The sequence below is a fragment of the Sturnira hondurensis genome, unplaced genomic scaffold (assembly GCF_014824575.4).
Source record: "Sturnira hondurensis isolate 20B ecotype Veracruz unplaced genomic scaffold, ASM1482457v3 Scaffold0005220, whole genome shotgun sequence".
NCBI lineage: Eukaryota > Metazoa > Chordata > Mammalia > Chiroptera > Phyllostomidae > Sturnira > Sturnira hondurensis.
The window spans coordinates 7,774,483-7,794,744 of NW_028077851.1; the positions used below are offsets into that span (position 1 = coordinate 7,774,483).

General features: G+C 42.2%; 1 protein-coding gene and 1 pseudogene across 10 annotated transcripts in view; one reads left to right on the top strand and one right to left on the bottom strand.

Moving 5' to 3' along the window:
- Positions 1-18,047, top strand: part of RAB9A (RAB9A, member RAS oncogene family) — a 46,222-nt gene extending 28,175 nt beyond the window's left edge. For 4 of the 10 annotated variants that reach the window (XM_037046310.1, XM_037046307.1, XM_037046314.1 and 1 more), the window contains 2 exons: positions 12,291-12,384; positions 16,948-18,047. In XM_037046310.1, coding sequence (XP_036902205.1) covers positions 16,979-17,584 — 606 coding nt within the window. In that variant the 5' untranslated portion in view covers positions 12,291-12,384; positions 16,948-16,978 and the 3' untranslated portion in view covers positions 17,585-18,047. Of the gene's footprint in view, positions 1-4,552; positions 4,666-12,290; positions 12,385-13,477; positions 13,666-16,263; positions 16,637-16,947 lie in introns of those variants that run through there. The other 6 variants (XM_037046313.1, XM_037046312.1, XM_037046315.1 and 3 more) reach the window with 4 other exon arrangements.
- Positions 13,727-13,810, bottom strand: LOC118987290 (uncharacterized; annotated as a pseudogene).
- Positions 18,048-20,262: the final 2,215 nt, after the last annotated feature.

Consider the following 20,262-nt stretch of genomic DNA (forward strand, 5'->3'; position numbering starts at 1 on the left):
AGACCAAGTAGAGACATCAGATTATTGGTTTCCAAGGAGTTCTGCTCCAGGCAATTTGCTAGTTAAGCAGCAGGAAGAAATAAGCCAAATGGAAGTCTCTGTGTGTTTGTGTTTGAAATGTGTCTCACTTGAAAGCTAGCTAGGAAATAAATTTATTAGTCCAAACCAGGGAAAAGAAAATAGGAATTATGATTACGTAGGTTGTCAACAGAATATTTATTACAGAATATTTTTGGGAGGGAAAGGGTGAACTCACACGATGCCTCAGGGAGTGTGAGAAGCTCTGATGTAAATTAAAGGTCAGAATACCTGAGGGAGGGCATTTCCCGCTCAGGTCTGTAGATGGAGGGAGGCCTGGCTGCTTTGTGCTGGGAAGGCAAGGCGGGAGCCTCGGGGTGCTTCGGCTCATACCACAATTTGGGGGTTCACAATTTGGTTTCCCAAAGTGAATCTTGATACTGTATGTGTTGTGAACTTGAGCTCTGGGATGTCCCCAATCTGGATTGTCTCATTACCTTTTGTTTTTGACCATGGTGGGCCCAGGTTTTCCAATGCTGTTGCTAGTCATGAACGTAGAGAGGATGATTAGATGGAAATGAATGTAAGCAAGGTAACAGCGAGATCAGCGGGGGGTTGGAGAGAGACAGCTGTGCGCTTTGGAAACACAGTCGAGGCTTTACTGAACCTGGCCCATTTTATCATGGAGAGTCTGAACACAGACTTCACGTTTATCCCAGGCCCGATGCCTCACAAATGTGTGGCATTGTTTGACAAGGGTGAAGAAACAGTGTGGCACAACGTGATGCATTCATTCCATGGCCACATTCATTATCCAAGTGTGTAGCAGACGGGGTAGCAGAGCAGTGTACACCAACAAACTGCACTGTTTAGTGTAAACCGAACTGTTTGAATTTGAAATTCTTGTGCATCATGTTAAGTTTTTGGTTTCAGAGGCTAAGGTAGTTTTTGTGTTAGTTCTCATAAGAGTGGTTGTGTTATCAGTGTGAGAGAAGCCTGAAAAAAAAAAAACCTTACAGATTGCTGTTTGGAGAACTTGCTATGTAAAACTCTAATGGAGGAGCGTTGAAATGATTTAACAGGCTCAAAAGAGTTAGGAGTCACTAAGCTACGTATGCCATAAGGCGACCGCTCTAGTCTTTCCAGCTTCAGGGTTGTGTAATGAGAGCAGCGATTAGATGAACATGCCCAAAAGGACGAAGCACTGTGGGTTGGTCAGAAGTCACAACAGAACAACAGAAGCACTGTGTGAGGACCAGACACTAGTAAATGTAGAACACTCTCTGGATTTGTTTATGTATGTATTTTTAAAGATTTTATTTATTTATCTTTAGAGAGAGAGGGAGGGAGGGAGAAGGAGAGAGAAACATGGATCGGTTGCCTCTTCACACGTGCCCCATCCAGGGACCAAACCCATAACTCAGGCATGTGCCCTGACCAGGAATGGAATGATGACCTTTTGCCGTGCGGGCCGATGCCCAACCAACTGAGCCACACCGGTCAGGGCAAGCATCAGTCCTTTTAAATAAAACGTCATGAAAAGTTGTTTTGGAGCAAAGAGCTGCCACCCTCATGTCCCGCTCCACACTAATATTTGCATAGTACCTGAGTTTTTATCACAGCAGCCCTGGAAAACCAGCTTTGCAAAGGTATGAGGTCATCGAAAGGAATGTGGTGCGATCTCCTGTTGGACCTGTGAACTACTTCAAGCGCCAGTTTGCATGGTGTCCTGCAAAATGCCCAGCGCCTCTGCGGTTCCCTCAGAAACTTAAAGCAGCCTGCCCTGTCTCTATTTTCTGTGCAGACTGCCCCTTGATCCCCTCTCCCTCATTGTCCATAGTGTTTCGTTCCCATTTTCTGCTGCTCACGCTTCTTTAGGAAGTAGAGCTGGTGGAGAAAGGGGCCTTGGTGCAGAGCGGTGCTCCTGGAGTCTCCAGCCTTCTAGCGAAAACCTTGCGCTTCCATTCAGCCCTGGCTGGCCTGTCTCAGTAAGTGTCAAGAAGCGCATTAGGGTTCAGTTTGTCACTAGTGGACCATTTATTTTCCATTTTCTCAATTTTGTTGCTGGCTCTCATCTGTAGTTCCTTCTTGTAGTCCTTTTTGGATTTGTGCATTTTTTAGTCCTTTCTGTCGTTTGTGGGAGTGAAGGTAACACCTGTTTGACCTGCCCTGTTTCGACTGGGAGAAGTTGTTTAATCTTTGTGAACTTGCATGTATTGATCTGTAAAACATGGGTGATAATGTGCAACTTGCAGGTGATTTGAAGGTGCTGTATGCCTAGCAGATATTTAGTAAACAGTGGTAGCTCATGTTATTCCCATCATAGCATTTGTTAGGTGAGCAAACAAGACAATAGCAATAGGTTAGGGAGGTGGACACATTTCTTGTGTGGCGAATACAGCGGGTAAGACAGAAGAAGAAAGATGTTTTTTTTAAGCAAGAGATCTTGTAAACGGGGGGAAATTATTAGCTTGGTTTGAGAGGTGTTGAATTTCAATGCCATCAGAGTACTAGGGGGAACATATTATAAAAGGAGTTGGAATTCTTGCCTGGCCCCCAAGGGGCGGGAGGGTGGAGGTGGATTTAGTTTAGAAAGCACTGGTTTTTATATCCCAGGGAGATATGGTTTGGGAAGACAAAAGGGCTTCAACCTTGCCGTATACCAACATTAAGAGCTTGTTAGAAAAGGGAGCCACCTGGTTTCAGAGAGCTAAGGGGGTGAAAGGGAGAGAAGGTGGAACTTATTGTCAAGGGTAGTTTTATGGACGATTAAGTAGGAAGCATTTTCAAGGTCACTGCTGGGCTTCGGCTGCAGCTGAGTCTGGCTAAGACTGGAAGGTCTTATGCTTCCAGCTAGAGGTGTGATACTTTGCAAGAGTCTGTCCCAGTTGGGCCTCCAACTTATAGGCTTATTTGTTTAAAAAAAAAATGCTTGCTTGGGGGCTTGGGATGTGGTTGTTGGCAATGCATTTTATGGTGGGGTCTTGAATTCAATGATAAAATTTAAATTAAAACAAGCCCAGAATTACAGGTTTCTTTACTTTCACTAAACAGGGAATTGAAATACATGGCACCCCCCCAAAAAAAGTGATAAGGTTATTTTTAAATGAAATGGACAGAATAAATATTCAGTTTAATTTTCCATCTACGACGATTTCACAATAAAATCCCAGTTTTCCTTTTAAAACACCAAACTAACAAAAAATGCTGCAGTACCCTTTTGAGATTTTATGTCATATACATCCAGGCACTGGCTACATCTGAGAGAATTGACTGTCTAACAGGCGGGCCTCAGGGGAGGACACTGGTTAACCGTGAGGGTGTTTTCTAGAAGCATACACTGTGAAGTCCTAAGAGAAACACTTTTCTCTTTATTCACTTTGGGGGTACATATGCCTTAAGCCATTTAGATGAGGCCTGAGGAGAAGCCTTTGGATTGGCCATTAGGAGTTGTTTGGTGACTTCTGCATATATAGGAGTTGGGGAATAAAGTTGGGAGCACGTGTAGTGAGCAGAGTAGAGGGTTGATGAGGCGTAGACGTGAAATGGGTAGTGACGACACAGGAAGTTTAGGGTTGGGAAGCTTTTTGTAAGCCAAGTCAGCTTCATTACCTTGGATGGCGGCAAACGGGCATCATTGTTAGAGAAGTGGGATGAAGTGAACTTTCTGGAAAGCTACTCTTATGTTCTCATTTTGACCTGGTGACAACTTTTCTGCAAAATGGGAACCTTTCATCTAGCTGAGTCCTGTATGCCACACATAGAGCCGTCCTCTTGAAATATATCTTGGGAAATTTCCACTTACTTAATTTCTCTAACAGCCAAGAAGTTCCACTTTGCTGTGGCTTTGTGCCTCGAGGGCAGTGTTTGTATACTAACTCTTTCCTGTATTTATTTGGAACTTCTCCAGCCCTTACACGTTTCTGCTCCAAATTAGAGACATCTAGTTTCTTATCTAGCTTGAAAGGAGGCAGATCATGTTTAATTAGTGTTCTAACATGTGTATTTGAATTCATTTCTTTTACAATGAGTTCTTCCTGAAATAACAGCCTAATTCCCAGTACTATATTCCTGTATTGTGATCTTTATCTTTTTTTTTTTTTTTTTTTTTGCATTTTAGTTCTGCTTCCCAAAGTGATACATTAAACAACCCAACTCTTTTCTTTATGGACAAACATTTTAAGTGCCTTTTATAGATAAGTGTCCAATTACAGGTAGAATCTTCACGCTTTCTTCTTTTAAGGGCCCCAGTAAACACAACAGAGAACGAAACATCTTTACTTCCAGGGTTAGCAGTTTCCTCTAGTCTGTTCGCTGAACCATCACAGTTCATGGTTGTAATATTAATGAAGTCTCATGACTGGGGGAGGGAACGGGAAATAGTGAAGCCGAGTAAAGATGAAAGTTTTGAGAGTGTTATGAACTACACAAATGGGTCATATGTGATACACGAATGATGCAGACATGTATTGACCATTTCTTGAAGGTCCAGATTTATTTAAGAATCTGATGAAACCTTTTTTACTCTTTCCAGAGAAGAGCCGAAGCTCACATGCTTCCATCCGTAACTCATCCTTATTTCACATGCGGTTCTAGGTGCATTTATCTCCTGTGGCTCCTTCACGGACCTCCAGTGAAGCACACTGTGTATCTACACTGTCCAGTATGTACTCATGTACCAATATAAATTTAACTGAAATGAAATAGAATTAAAAATTCAGATCCTCAGTGGGACCAGCCACATTTCACATGCTCTGTGACCATGTGAGGTTAGTGGATGCTGTATTGGACAGCACAGCCATAGAATGCTTCCATGACTGCTGTCATATTGCTGCTCTTTGTTTTCAGGATAGTTTAAGATTTATTGGGTTGGCCAAAAAGTCCATGCGTTTTTTCTCTGTAAAATAAAAGACACATTTTTCATTTTCAGCAATCACTTCATTGACCTGGATATTTGGAGTATGTCGGCCATCTCCCGCTATTGATGTCTAGTGGGTAGGGGCCAGCGGTGCTGCTAAACATCTTCCAAAGCATAAGGCAGCCGCACAGCAAAGAATTATTTGGCCAAAATGTCAGTAGTACCAAGAAACTTCACAAAACACTTTTGACATGTTCACAGCACCTTCTCCATAATGGCATGAATCTTTTTTTTGCATTTCAGTTGCATTTTTACCTTTCTTGAAATTATAAAGCATAATATGCCCCAAATGTTCCATATTTTCTTCCATCTTCAATATTAAAATGGCCACACAAAAATTCACCAATTTTGATAAGTTCTTTTTAAATGCTCACTGATATGACAGATGGCACAATACAATCTAAGCTAACTTTCAAATGAAGTCAAAGACAACTAAGCAATACTAAAGCCTTCATATGGAAAAAACTAAGTGAACTTTTTGGCCAACAGAACAGTTCCTTAGCCAAGTCTGTTTTTTCCTCTTCTCTTTCCTACTCTCTCCACAACTGTTAATGATTAGTCAGTAAGTAAACCCAGCTCTACAGACATGCCTTGTTTTAAGCAAAACTGTGAGTATGTAGTTCCTAAAAGTTTTCATTCTATGACTCATCTTCACAAAAGAAACATAGTGAAGTGTTCTTTAAATATTGTAGGCTGAGCTGCACTGATGCGATGTGCGGTTTGATTTTAGTTTTTTTCCTTCTCTAGCTGTCTCTGTGAGGTAGTGCTCAGTGATCCTCTGGATAATTTATTTCATCTGTCCGGTTCTGCCTCCGAGTTGGTCTATTCCAATGGTGTTTTGTTTAATTCTTCCTCCCCGACCCCGGCCGACTTCTTGTAGTAGAGGCAGATTTAATGACTTCCTTGACTTGCTTCTTGCTCATGTATTTCAGCAGGACAATCGCAAAGCCTTAGAGACAAAGAGTGGAATGAATTAGGCTCAGCAAGACACACCTATATTAAGATATTATAAGGAAATAAGTACAGCTCCAGTGAAAAGTGAAGTAATTTAGAGATTATCCATGTTTTTATTTCCTTGGTTAGTTTCTTTGAGCCTCAGTTTCTTAATCTATGAAACGAAATCAGTGGTATGCCTCTAACTAGGACACTGAGGATGAATACAAAAGGAACGCATGATTTTGAAAAACAAATCTGTTCCTAAATTTATACCAGAAGTGATAAATTCATTTTAAGTGTTTGGAAGTAAGAACTAGTCAGGGGCCACAGTATGTGTTTCAAAACCTGGAATTTTGAGAAAAGCAGTCTGCAAATGTGGCCTGCTCTCCCTTTGGCTGCTTGTTAGAGGAATGTTGTTTTTTTCAACCACCAGCTCCCCATTGCAGTCAGTAGTACTTATTTTAAAGTGCTTTCCTTATTAGACTTGCAAGTAAGAATTGTTTTTTTTTTTTGTCTCTTCCCACACATTTTAAGAGACCTCAAGAATAGAATGGGGGAAGAACTGATTGATTAGAGAAACCAAGAATTGTCAGTATGGAAAGTACAAATGGAAAAGTAAAAATAGAATAACAAGAATAAAGGAGGAAGTAATTTACTTCGTTCTTAGTTTAGCACCTCTTTGGTACCAGACCATCTGTAAAGCTTGGTGAAAACTGCTGCAGAACAATGAAAGAAGAAACGAGTGATGGCATTACGTGTCGTGTGTCCTTCCGGGGAGTTGAACAGACTCATACACGACTGACTGGTTAGAGTGTAAGTGAATGAGAGCTGCAACAGAGGTAGAAATGATTAAGGCAGAGAAAGATTAGGCAGGGGAGGCGCAGGCTTTTTGGGTGAGGGATCTAAACTAGGCCTTTGGATGACTAGGATTTTCATAGCTGTCCAGGTATAGGGAGGGGCCTCCCATGTCAAGATAAGGGTCTGATCAAAGGCAGGACAGTAAATGCCTATGATAGATTTGGGGATGGTGACTTGTAGGGATATAATTGGGACAGGCTTGTAAGTTGGATAAGGTTGGATACCTCTTTGAATGTCATGCTCAAAATCCTGTATAATAAAAATAATGAAGAAATAAATGGATTTAGCTATCTGTAAGAATGGAGACAATAAGATCTATGGCCAGTAAAAATGTCTATCTTTTTTAAAAAAGATTTTATTTATTTATTTTTAGAGGGGAAGGGAGAAAGGGAAACATCAATGTGTGGTTGCCTCTCACCTGCCCCCTTCTGGGGACCTGGCCCAAGACCCAGGCATGTGCCCCGACTGGGAATCAAACCGGTGACCCTCTGGTTCACAGGCCAGTGCTCAATCCACTGAGCCACACCAGCCAGGACAAAATGTCTATCTTTAATTAAACATTCCTGTTAAAGATTTCTCCATGCTTGGGTCTGAGTCCCCCTTGGTTTATTATAGTATATGGCTCTGGAAACCAGCAAGGGGTCCGAGAGAGGCCAGAGCAAAGGTTACTACCCGTAAACTATCCATGAACAATTGATGGTGCAAGATAAAAGTCCACAGTAGAAGAGTTGGAAAAGTAGTATTATGAAAAGGAAAGGGTTGACATACAGTGCTCTTTTTTTATCTTTAGTTTTGTGGTACCTGCTGAAAACATGGTTCATTTTCTTTCCTGCCAGTGACCTACTTACCCAGGTTCCCATTGAGATTAGTGTGTGCCATATAGGTGTGTTGGTGCCAGCACATGGAATTGTAATCCTAAAATAGTATCTGTTATGCTTGTAACTGATTTATGTAAAAGGACAGTGCTGCAGGGACAAGATTATTTGTGGCTCTGTGTAAATCTAGTTTTAGGGTCTTTTTTGCTAATAAGACTTTGGGCCATATGTGGGTATATCCATAAATATATCTGTATCCATAATTATATCTAACACACCATGAACTCCATCTTTCTAGTATACAAGGTCTGTCCAGAAGGTATCCAGCCATGTAATATGAAAAATGGAGACATTTATCGAAGAAGACACAAGGTACAAGAAACATTGTACATGGGACAATGAGATGTCAGTCCCTTTCAAAGTAGCCACCTTGGGACCTCACACAGTTCTCCCAGTTGCCATCAGCTGCTCCATCATATTTTCCTGAATCTCACCGATGGTCTGAAATCTCTTCCCTTTGAAAGGTGACTTTGGTTTTGGGAAAAGCCAGACGTCCTAGGGCGCCAAATCTGGGCTGTTAGAGAGGCTGAGTCATCTGGGTGATTTGATGTTTTGCAAAAAAACTGCATGAAATGTGATACATGAGTGGGTTCATTATTTTGATGAGCTGCCAATCACCAGGTGCCCATAACTACGACCTTCTGATCCAAATAGTTTCCATGGAGGAATGTTCAAGCTTAACGCAAAATTTGATGTGGGTTTGTTGCTCTACTCAGTGACTAGTACAATGAAGTCGTCATTGTTTACATATGTGGATTCCAGTCCACGCTCCTTGACTGCCTCGATGTTGTGCAGACCTTGTTATAGTAACGGTGGTTGGCCTTTTCTCACACAGACCTCATACACAGTTGTGGTTATTAGTATATTCACGAAGTTGTGCGGCTGCCCCCACTCTCTAATTCCAGAATATTTGCACCTTCCCCGCAAAAGAAACCCTGTACTCATTAGCAGTCACTCCCTGTTTGTGTCCCCTGCCCCGACATTCCCTGAAACCACAGATCTGCTTTCTGTCCGTGGATTTCCCTATTGTGAACATTTCATACAAACTGAATTATATATGTGGCCATTTGTCTGGCTTCTTTCACTTATTATAATGTGTTTAGGGTTCATCCATGTTTTAGGATCAGTACTTCATCCCTTTTTCTGGCTGATTAATCTTCCATTGTATAGATATGCCTATTATCCATTAGTTGATGGACATTTGGGTTGTTTCTGCCTCGGGACTATTATGAGTAATGCTCCTGTAAACATTCACAAATCTGTTTTTATGTGGACGTATGTCTGCATTCCCTTAGGTATATGCCTAAGAGAGAAATTGCTGGGTCACATGCTAACTCTATGTTTAACTTTTTGAGGAACCACCAGGCTGTTATTCGTTATCATTGCGTCATTTTACATTCCCATCAGCAGTGTATGAGGGTTATAGTTTCTCCACAACCTTTTCAACACTTGTTATGATCTTTCTTTTTGATTTCTAGACATCCTAGTGGGTGTGAAGTGATGTCTTGAAGTTTTTATTTGCCTTTCTCTACTGGCTATTGATGTGGACCATTTTTTTTTTGGTTAATTTCTAAGTTGGATTATTTATTTTCTTTTTTTAAAAGATTTTCTTATTTTTAGAGAGAGGGGAAGGAGGGAGAGAGGGAGAGAAACATTGACGTGCTGGAGAAACATCGACTGGTTGCCTCTTGCATGCCCCCAACCGGGGACCTGGCCCGCAACCCAGGAATTGAACCTATAACCTTTCAGTTTACAGGCCAGCACTCAGTCCACTGCACCACACCAGCCAGGACAGGCTATTTATATTTTTTTATTGATTAGTTGTAAGTTCTTTATATATTGGATACAAGTCCCTTATCAGATATTTGGTTTCCAAATATTTTCTCCTATTCTGTATGTTGTCTTTTCACTTTCTTGGTAGTGTTCTTTTAGGCACAAAGGTTTTTAATTTTGATGAAGTTTAATTAATTAATTTTTTGTTTTGTTGTATTTTTGGTGTCATATCGAGTTATTTTAGTATAATCAGAGTTGTAGGAAAGTTTAGGAAACAATTGTTCCTGAGGTCTGGTGCACAGCAGCATTTAAAGAAGATTTAAAAGAAGATGATTTTGCCCTGACTGGTATGGCTGGTTGACATCATCCCATCGACCAAAAGGTCTCCAGTTCGAATTCTGGTCAAGGCACATGCCTGCGGGCCAGGTCCCTGGTTGGGGGCGTGTGAGAGGCAACCGATGGATGTTTCTCTCACATATCAATGTTTCTTGCCCTTTCTTTCTCCTTCCTTTTCTCCCACCCTTCCCCCCTCTCTAAAAATAAATAAATAATATTAAAAAATAAACACTTTCTGTTTCATTTAATTGCAGCATTCAGTCAAGGTAGACTTTAACTGAAAATGAAGATATTGATCCATTTTCATACAGTTTTGATATTTTAAAAAAAGTATGACTTTGCCACCAAATCACATCTTTGAAGATTGAACTTGGTTTTGATTGTTTTATGTTTTCTTGAAGACTTTAATATAAATCTGTATGCTTTTACATGTTGTGATCGCTGTGTGCCTGCTACTTGGGTTTATCACTCAACAGTGCATTTCTGTAGTCCCATGTCTCCACGTAGACATTTAGGTCATTTCCAGAAATCCTTCCTTGGCTTCTAGGGCCCTGCCTGCTTCTGGACTTCAGGTGCTCGGGCCTACCCTGGACTCGCCCAGCGTATGCCAGGCTGCCTTGGCAGGACCTTGGTCTGGGCTGGTCCCTCTTCCTGGTTCTGGCTCCCTCCGCTTTTCTCACAGTTTTCTTTTGCCACTGAGCTCAGCTTGTAGTCAAACCCGCATTCCCTGGGTCAGACCCACCTATAGGGAAGCAGACCTTGGTGAGGTTGTGCTCTAAGTCCACATGTGGCAAAATTGATCATTGGGACATTGCTTTGGGACAGCCTACACTGGAAACTGGTGTATAGTCTCTCACTAACAACGTTGAACACACCCAGTTTTCCTCTGGCATTGGAAGTTACCGCTTTTTCTTTGACCGAGTGGCAGGTGAAGTAGCTGGCTGTGTCACAGGACCGTGGTGTAGGAAATTGACACTGTCCTCCAATGGGTGGAATCACACAGAACTCTGGGGTACTCCTGAGATGCCCGGACAAGGGGCAGGTTTACACATTGCATCTGTCATCAAGGGAGATGCTGGGTAGAATCCCCTGTACTGTTGAGGTGGTTCTTCGGTTTTTGATTGAATAAGAATAGCTGTATTTTGTACCAAGTACAGACTCTCATTTGTAGGACTCGCCACAGTTGTAATGCCATGGCTTTGGGTGTGGATCATCACCTCCTCTCTACCAGCTCCCTGAGACTGGGTGTGGGCTTGCATGCTCAGCACCTGGTGCACAGTAGGTGCTTAGACTGGGTGTGGCTTCCATCCTCGGCGTCTGGCACACAGTAAGCACTCTCTAAGTGCTTGTTGAAAAACTGCTTTCCCACCTCTGGGGTGACACTTTATAGAGTTCTGCAAACATTTGCTTGATGTTTCATTTAAAACATGTTTCAGCTATTAAAACTCTAATAAAACTTAGGTACACTCAGATGTGCTTTATGCTACATACCAATGGGTTTCCTGCTGTCTGGTTAACTTCATTTTGTGCAGATCTTGAAATAAAGTGAACAGTTGAAAGACTTACCATTGCAACTGCTTATTTTCATTGTGCCCATGACAGCAACAGGAAAACCCTTGGAAATAAATGCCAAGGCACCTGAGCCTAGTGGGCTAAGTGCTGGGGTTTAGAGAAGTGTGCCACATTTTTTTAAAGTCATTCCCACCTTTTACGGGCTGTCTGACTTTGAGCAGGGTGTGCCACTGCTCTGAGTCAGTCTCCCCATCTACAGGGTGGAATAGAGAGACCTGTGAGGAGTGAAGGCACTGAAGCAGGGTAAACGGCTCTTAGGGCTTAGTCAGTGTGGGCCTTGTCGTCACCGCAGGCGCACCTCAGTGCATTGCGATGTGCTTTATTGCACTTTGAAGATAGTGCAGTTTTTTACAAACGGAAGGTTTGTAGCAACCATTAGCAAAAGGAGTATGACTCACTGAAGGCTCAGAAAATGGTTAGCATTTTTTAGCAAGAAAGCATTTTTTCATTAAGGTGTGTACATTGGTTTTTTAGACATCATGCTATTGCACACTTAGTAGACTACAGTGTGGTGTGAACGTGACTTGTATGCACTGGGAAACACCCCAAATTCATGTTACTTGATCTCTTGTGACATTCACTTTATTGCGATGGTCTGGAACTGAACCCTCCATATCTCTGAGGTTGCCTGTATTATTACTGCTATTTTATTCTTAACTCCGAAATAGCAAGGCTTTGGAGTCTCATTGTTTTCATTGATTGAATTGTAAGTTAAGAACTGCTGTATGTGAGTCCCCCCAAAATGGCCTTTACTTTAAGGGAGATGGGGGCTTGAGTTTAGACATTGATTTACACAGAGAGAGGCTGGTGCTTTAGCCCAGGGAAACCTTCCCATTGAATTTCATCTCTAGGGCTGGGAACCTTTGGCTTCCCTTGTCTGCCTGCATAATCCTCTGACTTGTTCCAGCCAGAACTCTCACTGAAATTTGACTGAAGAAATGGCCATAAAAGAAACCTTTCTGTAACAGTGCCAGTAAAGACTTCTTCCTGTATTCATTCCACAGAAACTTCCTGCACTCCTATGATGAGCCTGGCACAGTGCTGAATCTCTCTCCTCGTTGTCTGCATCTTGAGTGAATCTTTCCAAAAGTTCAAGAGGTAAGTACTATTGACACCATTGTCCTGTGAGCTTCAGGATGTCAAGTAGATTGCATGTGGGTCAGAATTTTTGGCCTTCAACACCAGGAACCAGTTCTCTTGTCTGATGGTGGCTTTTACTTGGTTCATCAGAAAGTTTTCACCTTGGCGTGGCTGTCCAGAAAGAAGCTTCATGACACTCTTTACTGCCTTAGCCTGACTTTTCCTGTGTCCACTTGGGGCCCTTCCCTCTTATGGCCCTTCCTTTTCCCTTCTTTGTGTTAGCGTTGTTTTATTCTCTGGCATGTGATTATTCTGAGCCACTAAAAAATTGGGCAAATGTTGAAGATTGAATGAAATATTTTACATTACATCTTAACAAAATTTTATAGCTGTCTGAGTGAAACTTGGAAAAGAAGAGTAGGCAAGTAAAATACTTCTAGGAAAAAAAAAACAATGATTAAAGGGTAGTATTTGACTCCAGGAGTTTTACGCTGAAAAAGGTCATGAGCAGCTTTCAGGTGTAATTTCCTTTTTAAATTAAGAATTTAGCCCTGACTGGTGTAGCTCAGCTGGTTGGACATCATTCTGCAAAGCAAAAGGCTGCCCGTTTGATTTCCGGTCAGGGAACATGCCTAGATTGTGGGTTTAGTCCCCGGTTGGGGTGTGTGTGAGATGCAACGATTGATGTTTCTCTCTTACATCGATGTTTCTCTCCCTCTCTTTCTCCTCCTCTTCTCTCAAAAAATAAATAAAATCTTAAAAAAAAAGAATTTAGCCCTGGCTGGAGTGGCTCAGTATTATTGGGCACCAGCCTGCAAACGAAGGGGTTGCTGGTTGAATTCCCAGTCAAGACACATGCCTGGGTTGTGGGCCAGGTCCCCAGTAGGGGGTGTGCAAGAGGCAACCACACATTGATGTGTCTCTCCCTCTCTTTCTCCCTCCATTCCCCTCTATCTAAAAATGAATAAATAAAATCTTTAAAACAAGAAGAATTTAGCTGCTAATGGGAAGTCACATCTTTCACATTTTAATTCTTGTGTTTACTCTTAAAATTATGAAAACAGATCGAATGTACATTGCTGAGCTGAGCTTTCTAATTTTTGCTTTGCAGATGATGACACTTGAACTGAATAGTTAAGGTCAGGTTTATGACCTATGTAGTATGCTTTTCTTGTGCAGATTTCCTTATAGAATTTAGTTGAATTGCTAAAGTTGTATTTTAACCTTGGTGAAGATTGTTGCATTTGGGCAATCATTCCAAACTGTGGATTATAAAAAGACTTAACGTTATATTGTAAGGTAAGTTCAGAAAATAACGGAGCAGGATATTTTTATTCATTCAGCTTATATTAAAGACGTTTCGAAAGATTTTATTGCTTTTACAAAAGAAAAAAGAAACATTTTAGTAACGAACTATAGAAATGATCCCTGAAAGTATAGTCTTGAAAAAAGAAACATTTTAAATATCTGTAAACTGATTCTAGTTATGTATAGATTGCATGAAACTACTTTTTGTTAGATGTCATTGGGGCATGAGATGGTTTATACAATTATGTACATCACCATGTATGTTTATATACAACATTCTAGTTAGAATCAGAGAGGTGTGTGTATATTTGTTGTTTTAGTCAGTGCCAGCATACTTCCAAACAGAATATCTGGAAGGCCCCAAATTTTAGATGGGAAACATAAGCATTGTGCCCTAATTCCTGATATGTGAGTCTAGCATTCTGCAAATTCGGTTGGTCAGAATAATGTCACAGACTAGGAAATCCCCCATCATGAAAAAAGAAAAGAACTATCAATGTGCCATGACAAATCCCAAGGAACTTCTAAGACTCTATTTGGTAGACATACACAGCCAGTCATGAGTGGAGGTTGTTGGGTTGCATACTCTGGTTTATAATTTGATGTAGAGAATCTAACAATTCAGGGCTGTGCAATGGAACTTTGTATCTGGTAAGGCAGTTATGGACCTATGAAAATATTGGGATACACGATGGACTAGAATTATGCACATCTGTTACACAACCTGGTCCTTTTGTGTTCATATGGTGTAAGCATTGTGTGGAAGGAACAACCTTGGGATGGCAGCTGCTGGGGATGGTTTCCAGTGTTGGTAACAACCATGCCCAGCAGATCTGAGGGCCCAGTGGTCAGTTAGCGGTGAGTTAGGTGGAGCGGGCTGGAATCACCAGTGGAGGGACAGTCTGTGCCAGGGCGAAGGCAAGGGAAGGGGTGTGCGCTGAGCAAGTGGAGTTGAATTTCAGCTGCATCTGACTGTGCTTTTCCGAAGGACTGAAGCCAAGAATGGGGAGCAGGGCCAAGTGTCTTGCCTTAGAAGTTGGACTTGGACTCACATCTGCGGAGAACTACTGAAGAATGTTAAGGAAGGGCCATTGAATAGCTACTTTCCCTAAGTCAGAATAGTCGGTGTGCTTTCTTGGTTTTGTTTCTCCTTTTTCTGTTAAGGTGAAGTTACTTAAGCAAGATTGCAAAGAATTAAACAAAGGAACCTGTTTAGTACATTGTTATATAAGGCAGGAAATTAAAAGGCTTGAGACTGATTCAATGTCCTCTTTAACATTTAGTCTGGGCATTGGGCTGAGTGATCCATTGGCAGTCAGAACTCTCCAAGAGGTATGCACCCTAAGTGCTTTTGTTGACCAATTTAAATTGCATTAATTATTAGTGGTAATTACTATAGTAGTAATTGAAAAGAGCCAGTAGGAGTCAGGGACAAGTTGCTACAGGTTTTACCAGAACAGTATATAGCATGTATTTGGAAATACAGAATTCTTGCATGTTGTAGGAGGTGTTCAGTTACTTTACACTGGGTCACATCTGCATATAACCAGGAGATAGTCAGATAATGTTTACTGCGGCAAATTCATCCCAGTAACACCACAGCTATTGTTTATGTCTTTATTACCTTCCCATTGAGGGATTCATAACATCTAGTCTCATGTTCAAGGTAATTATCATTTTTGTTCTGGAGCTGTGCTCTCAAATATAGCTGTTGGCCCTCTAAATATGGCTATTCAAATGAGTTCAAGTTAAATACAGTTCAGAATTCAGTCCTTCACGCCCCACAGCCCTATGCCAAGTGCCTCACAGCCACGTGTGGCTGGTGGCTGCCTTCAGACAGACACCGTTGGTCGGGGATGTGCGCACCACTGCAGCTAATGGGAAGCCTGTCTTCTCTCATCACCTTTAATATGCTAAAAGCCCCTTATTATGGACACATTTATAGATTAAGTGATAGAATGTGAATCAAAGTAACTGGGGAGAAGGGAGAATTGGGAGTTAAGGAGGAAATGGGATTTACCATAAGTTGATAATTGGTGAAGGTAGGTTTAGGGTGGGGCATCATTTTCTTATTATTCAGAAATTTTATATATGTTTGAAATATTCCATAATGAAGAATTAAAACAGGAGCTTAAATGGGGACAACACTTAGAAGCAGCCGTCTATAAATGGGCAGCTGCAATCCCTCCCGCCAGGCTGGTGCCTGGGTTGTAGGAAAGTGTTTAATCCTGCCCCGCGGTTTCCCGAGGAGTACGTGAAGCACCGTATTTTTATTTAAGGTGTACTTGATTCCCCCTCGAAACTCACAAGTAACAGCACAGGCTCGCACTTGTTAAGTTGAAACTGCCCAAATGAGTCTTGTGGGTAGAATGTGCAATATTACAATATCATATGAAAAATTCCATGCCCTGGCCTGGTAGCTCAGTTGATTAGAGCTTGTTCTGATACACCAAGGCTGCGAGTTTCATCCCTCGTCAGGGCACATATAAGAATTAACCAGTGCATGCGTAAATAAGTGGAACAACAAATTGATGTTTCTTACCCTCTTCCCCTCCCCATCTTCTCCCTCTCTCCCCCTTCTCTTTCTCTCCCTCCCCTCCTTTCTCTCTCAAATCAATATAAAAAATAAAATATAAAAAATCCCATTGCTACTGACATATAATTTTGGCAAAGTCAAAGTAGTGTTCCTAACAGAGAGAATACAGTTCATTTACTCAGTGTTTGGCTTATTTTTGTTCCCTGCCAAATCAGTCAGCTTCTGTCTCTGGTCTCCCGGTTACCAGCTCCTGTGGTGACAGAATTGGAAGAGAAGAAGCGGGTGTCCTTGAGAAAACCCCTGGCAGGAGGGGAAAGCCATCGGGGAACACTGTCACTGTCACCAAAGGCTGTTTGAAGTTGTCACAGAGACTTGCCTACTTCAGCCTCCTACTGCGTCTCTAACAAATGGTGGCAGGGCTTTTTTGTGAGTAGAGAGAAACGGTTGAGAGCAAGGTGCTGGGGGTCAGTCTTGGCCTTGAGTGCCAGCTTCCATGAGCTGAGGCCCAGAGGAGGGGAAGAGTGAGCCCCCCACACCAGCCGTCGCAGGGGCGATGGAGGACTGTGCCTGCTGCATGGTGGAGTGCTCCCTAAATGGCAGCTCTCGCTGTTAGGTTGTCTCTGTGCAGAAAGTCATCGGGGCTCTGCGTTTATTTCCCATAAATGCTGATATGCATAGAATTCTGTAGAGCAGAGCACAGGTCTAAGGGAATGTAATGGTGCTTTTTTATTTTACAGGCTTCTGAAGTCAAAGATCTTGAGATTAATAATGGCAGGAAAATCATCCCTTTTTAAAGTAATTCTCCTTGGAGATGGTGGAGTTGGAAAGAGTTCTCTGATGAACAGATACGTAACTAATAAGTTTGATGCCCAGCTCTTCCATACCATAGGTGTGGAATTTTTAAATAAAGAGTTGGAGGTAGATGGACATTTCGTTACCATGCAGATTTGGGACACAGCTGGTCAAGAGAGATTCCGAAGCCTGAGGACACCCTTTTACAGAGGTTCTGACTGCTGCCTGCTCACTTTCAGTGTCGATGATTCTCAAAGCTTCCAGAACTTGAGTAACTGGAAGAAAGAATTCATATACTATGCAGATGTAAAAGAGCCCGAAAGCTTTCCTTTTGTGATTTTGGGTAACAAGATTGACATAAGTGATCGGCAGGTGTCTACGGAAGAAGCCCAAGCCTGGTGCAGGGACAACGGCGACTACCCTTACTTCGAAACGAGTGCGAAAGATGCCACGAACGTCGCAGCGGCCTTCGAAGAAGCAGTTCGAAGAGTGCTTGCCGTGGAGGATAGGTCAGACCCCCTGATTCAGACAGACACTGTCAGTCTGCACCGGAAGCCCAAGGCGAGCTCCTCTTGCTGTTGATCATTAGGTTGCCCCATCATTCTAACCAACTCACACGTACATGCAAATAAACACGGGGGGAGAAGAGAATTAGCGTTTGCAGCAGTGGGTCATCTACTCATAAAATTAAACTAATCATATTGCTGCTTCATGATTGGGTGGGGGAAGGGACACACCACTCGCAGCAGAACCTATTTACTCTGTAATGGCATCTTACATTTATAAATTGTAATGGTTGTCTAATAACATTTAATTTAAATATGTAAGTTACAGTGCTAATAGATGACCAAGACTTTAATTGCGATTAAAACAAAACACTTGAATATTCTAGAAATATTGCTCTTTTCCTGGGAAAATGGAGAACTACTTTTTATATATGTATATTTTTATGTAATTAGCATTCTATTCCTGGTTTGGGGGTAAAAGTTTCCTAAAGCAATAATGTTAGATATTAAAGATTAAAGTTGAATGCATTTACACTGCAGTGATTTGATGACTTCTTCATTCTCTCCGAAATTGTGTGCACATTTTTGTTCTATGTGTCAGAATCGATCCCACCAGTAATCGCTCGTCATTTGTGTGCCGCACGTTCACCACGCCCCCTCCCCTGATCCCAGAAGCCAGTTTTATCATCATTCTCGGAGAAAATGGGGAGGATTGTATTTTGTGTGAAGGTAATAGAAGACCATTTGCTCTTGTATTTATTTAGTGTCTTCTCTTTCACTGAACATTGTTTAGTGACTTTTTCTCAAGATTTTTCATCTTGCTGCAATGACCAGACTTACTGATAAATCAGACTGTGGCCTTTTGTGGGTAAGGACACGTGCTGCACAGTCATGCCAGTTCCATCCTCCAGAGGCAAATCAATGCCAGGACCGCGTGTCAGTGAAGACGGGACCGACTATGGAACGGCGGGGTTATCAAAGGACCTGCTTGGGTGGGGGTACAGTTTGAAAAACTAAGCATGCATTCCCCCCCCCCCCCCCGGCTCCACTCATTGGGAACCACTGAAAACAGAGTACGATTACAGTAAGATAAGCTTTTGAAAATCTCATTTCCTAACATAACAATTTGGCTATAAGCAAAATTTTTTTAATTTGAGGAAACTAAATTCCTTCATATTCTCAGGTTAGAGCTCTAGTTTTTATTATTCACAATCATTTCTCTGCCCCCCAAAACTAATCTTCCATCCAAAAAACAAAATAGGAACCCACCACTAACAAATTGGTATGTATTACATATTTTTTGTTTTGTTGAGGGGGCTTGCTTAAAATCAGAGACGTACCCGTTGTTTTGTGACTTGCCCTTCCTTTTCTCAATATATCTGGGACATACTTACATTATAGTTGACCGCTCCTTCGTTTATTAGCTGTGTGATACCTAACAACTCTTCAAACCTTCCTCCCTCAATAGACACAGAGCAGTAATTAGGAAAGTGCCAGTTCCCGCCTTGGTCGGTACTGTCTCTACATGCATGGAAAATTGGGGCAACAATGAAGCATTCTACATGTCACATGTTTCAAAATGCTAAGGCACCAGGGACGTATGTCCCTTTGCCACCTAGTTCCTGTCCCTGGAGGTATTGTGTCAGTTTCTGGGGTACCCATGTGGATATTGAGTACATAAGGAAAGCATATTGTCTTAGTTTGCTAGGTTGCCCTAACAAAATGCAGATTGTGTGGCTTCAACAATGCGCTTTTATTTCCTCACAGTGCTGGAGGCTCGGAGTCCCAGATCAAGGCATCGATAGATTTAGTTTCTCCTGAGGTCTCTCCCTCTGGCTTGCAAATGACCTTTTGTCTGGGTCATTTGCCACCCCCTATCTGTGTCCAAATTTCCTCTTGTAGGAATCCACCAGGGTGGATTAGGGCCATCCAAAGGGGCTCATCCCAATTTAATCACCTCTTGAAAAGGTCCAGTCTCCAAATACAGCCACAATCTGACGGTCTGGATGGGGGCTAGGTCTTCAACAATTTGGAGGGGAGGGCAACAATTTGGCCCATAACTTGTATGTGTAGGTATTTACAGAATGTACAGTTTTGGTACTTGATTTAACTAATACCTTAGTGTTTTAAAAACTGTTAAGCATCTTTTGAACTAATCTATTTTCAGATAAATGCTTAAGGATTAGATTAGCTGGCATTCAAGAGGTCTAGGGCTGGACAGCAAAAATGATCCAAGGAACAGGACTTCGTGTGTGGAGACGGGCTTACAGAAGGGAGTAATCCCGCTTTACATGGTGACTTACGGGGACCTGGTGAACAGTGGCTAATACACCAAGCACAGTACTCAAATGGGACAGCCGAATAGCTTTGTCTGTCAAAGAAACTGCAACTAACTGTTGGGAAAGCTCTGCACACAGCATCAAGAGGTAGCCGAGATTCGATTCTTTTGTGGAAAGGAAAGGGTGCTTTAATCGGCTGCTATCACCTATACATGGGGAAAACTAGAGTTGGGGACCAAAGCAGGGGGTGCAGGAGTGGCAGAAATAGCTGCAGAGCCCCCGAAGCAGGTGGAAGGACTCGTTTGGGGAGAGGGCACGTGTTTGATGGAGTACTGTCGCTCGCCACTGTGTACTGGGCCATCTGTGACTGTGTGCTTCCATGCTGTCTGAACGTGGAGCCTTTCAGTTCAGTGTTAACGGCAGGACTACTGGGCTGGGAGAAGGGACAGATGTGCCCTTGACTGCCGAGAGAGCA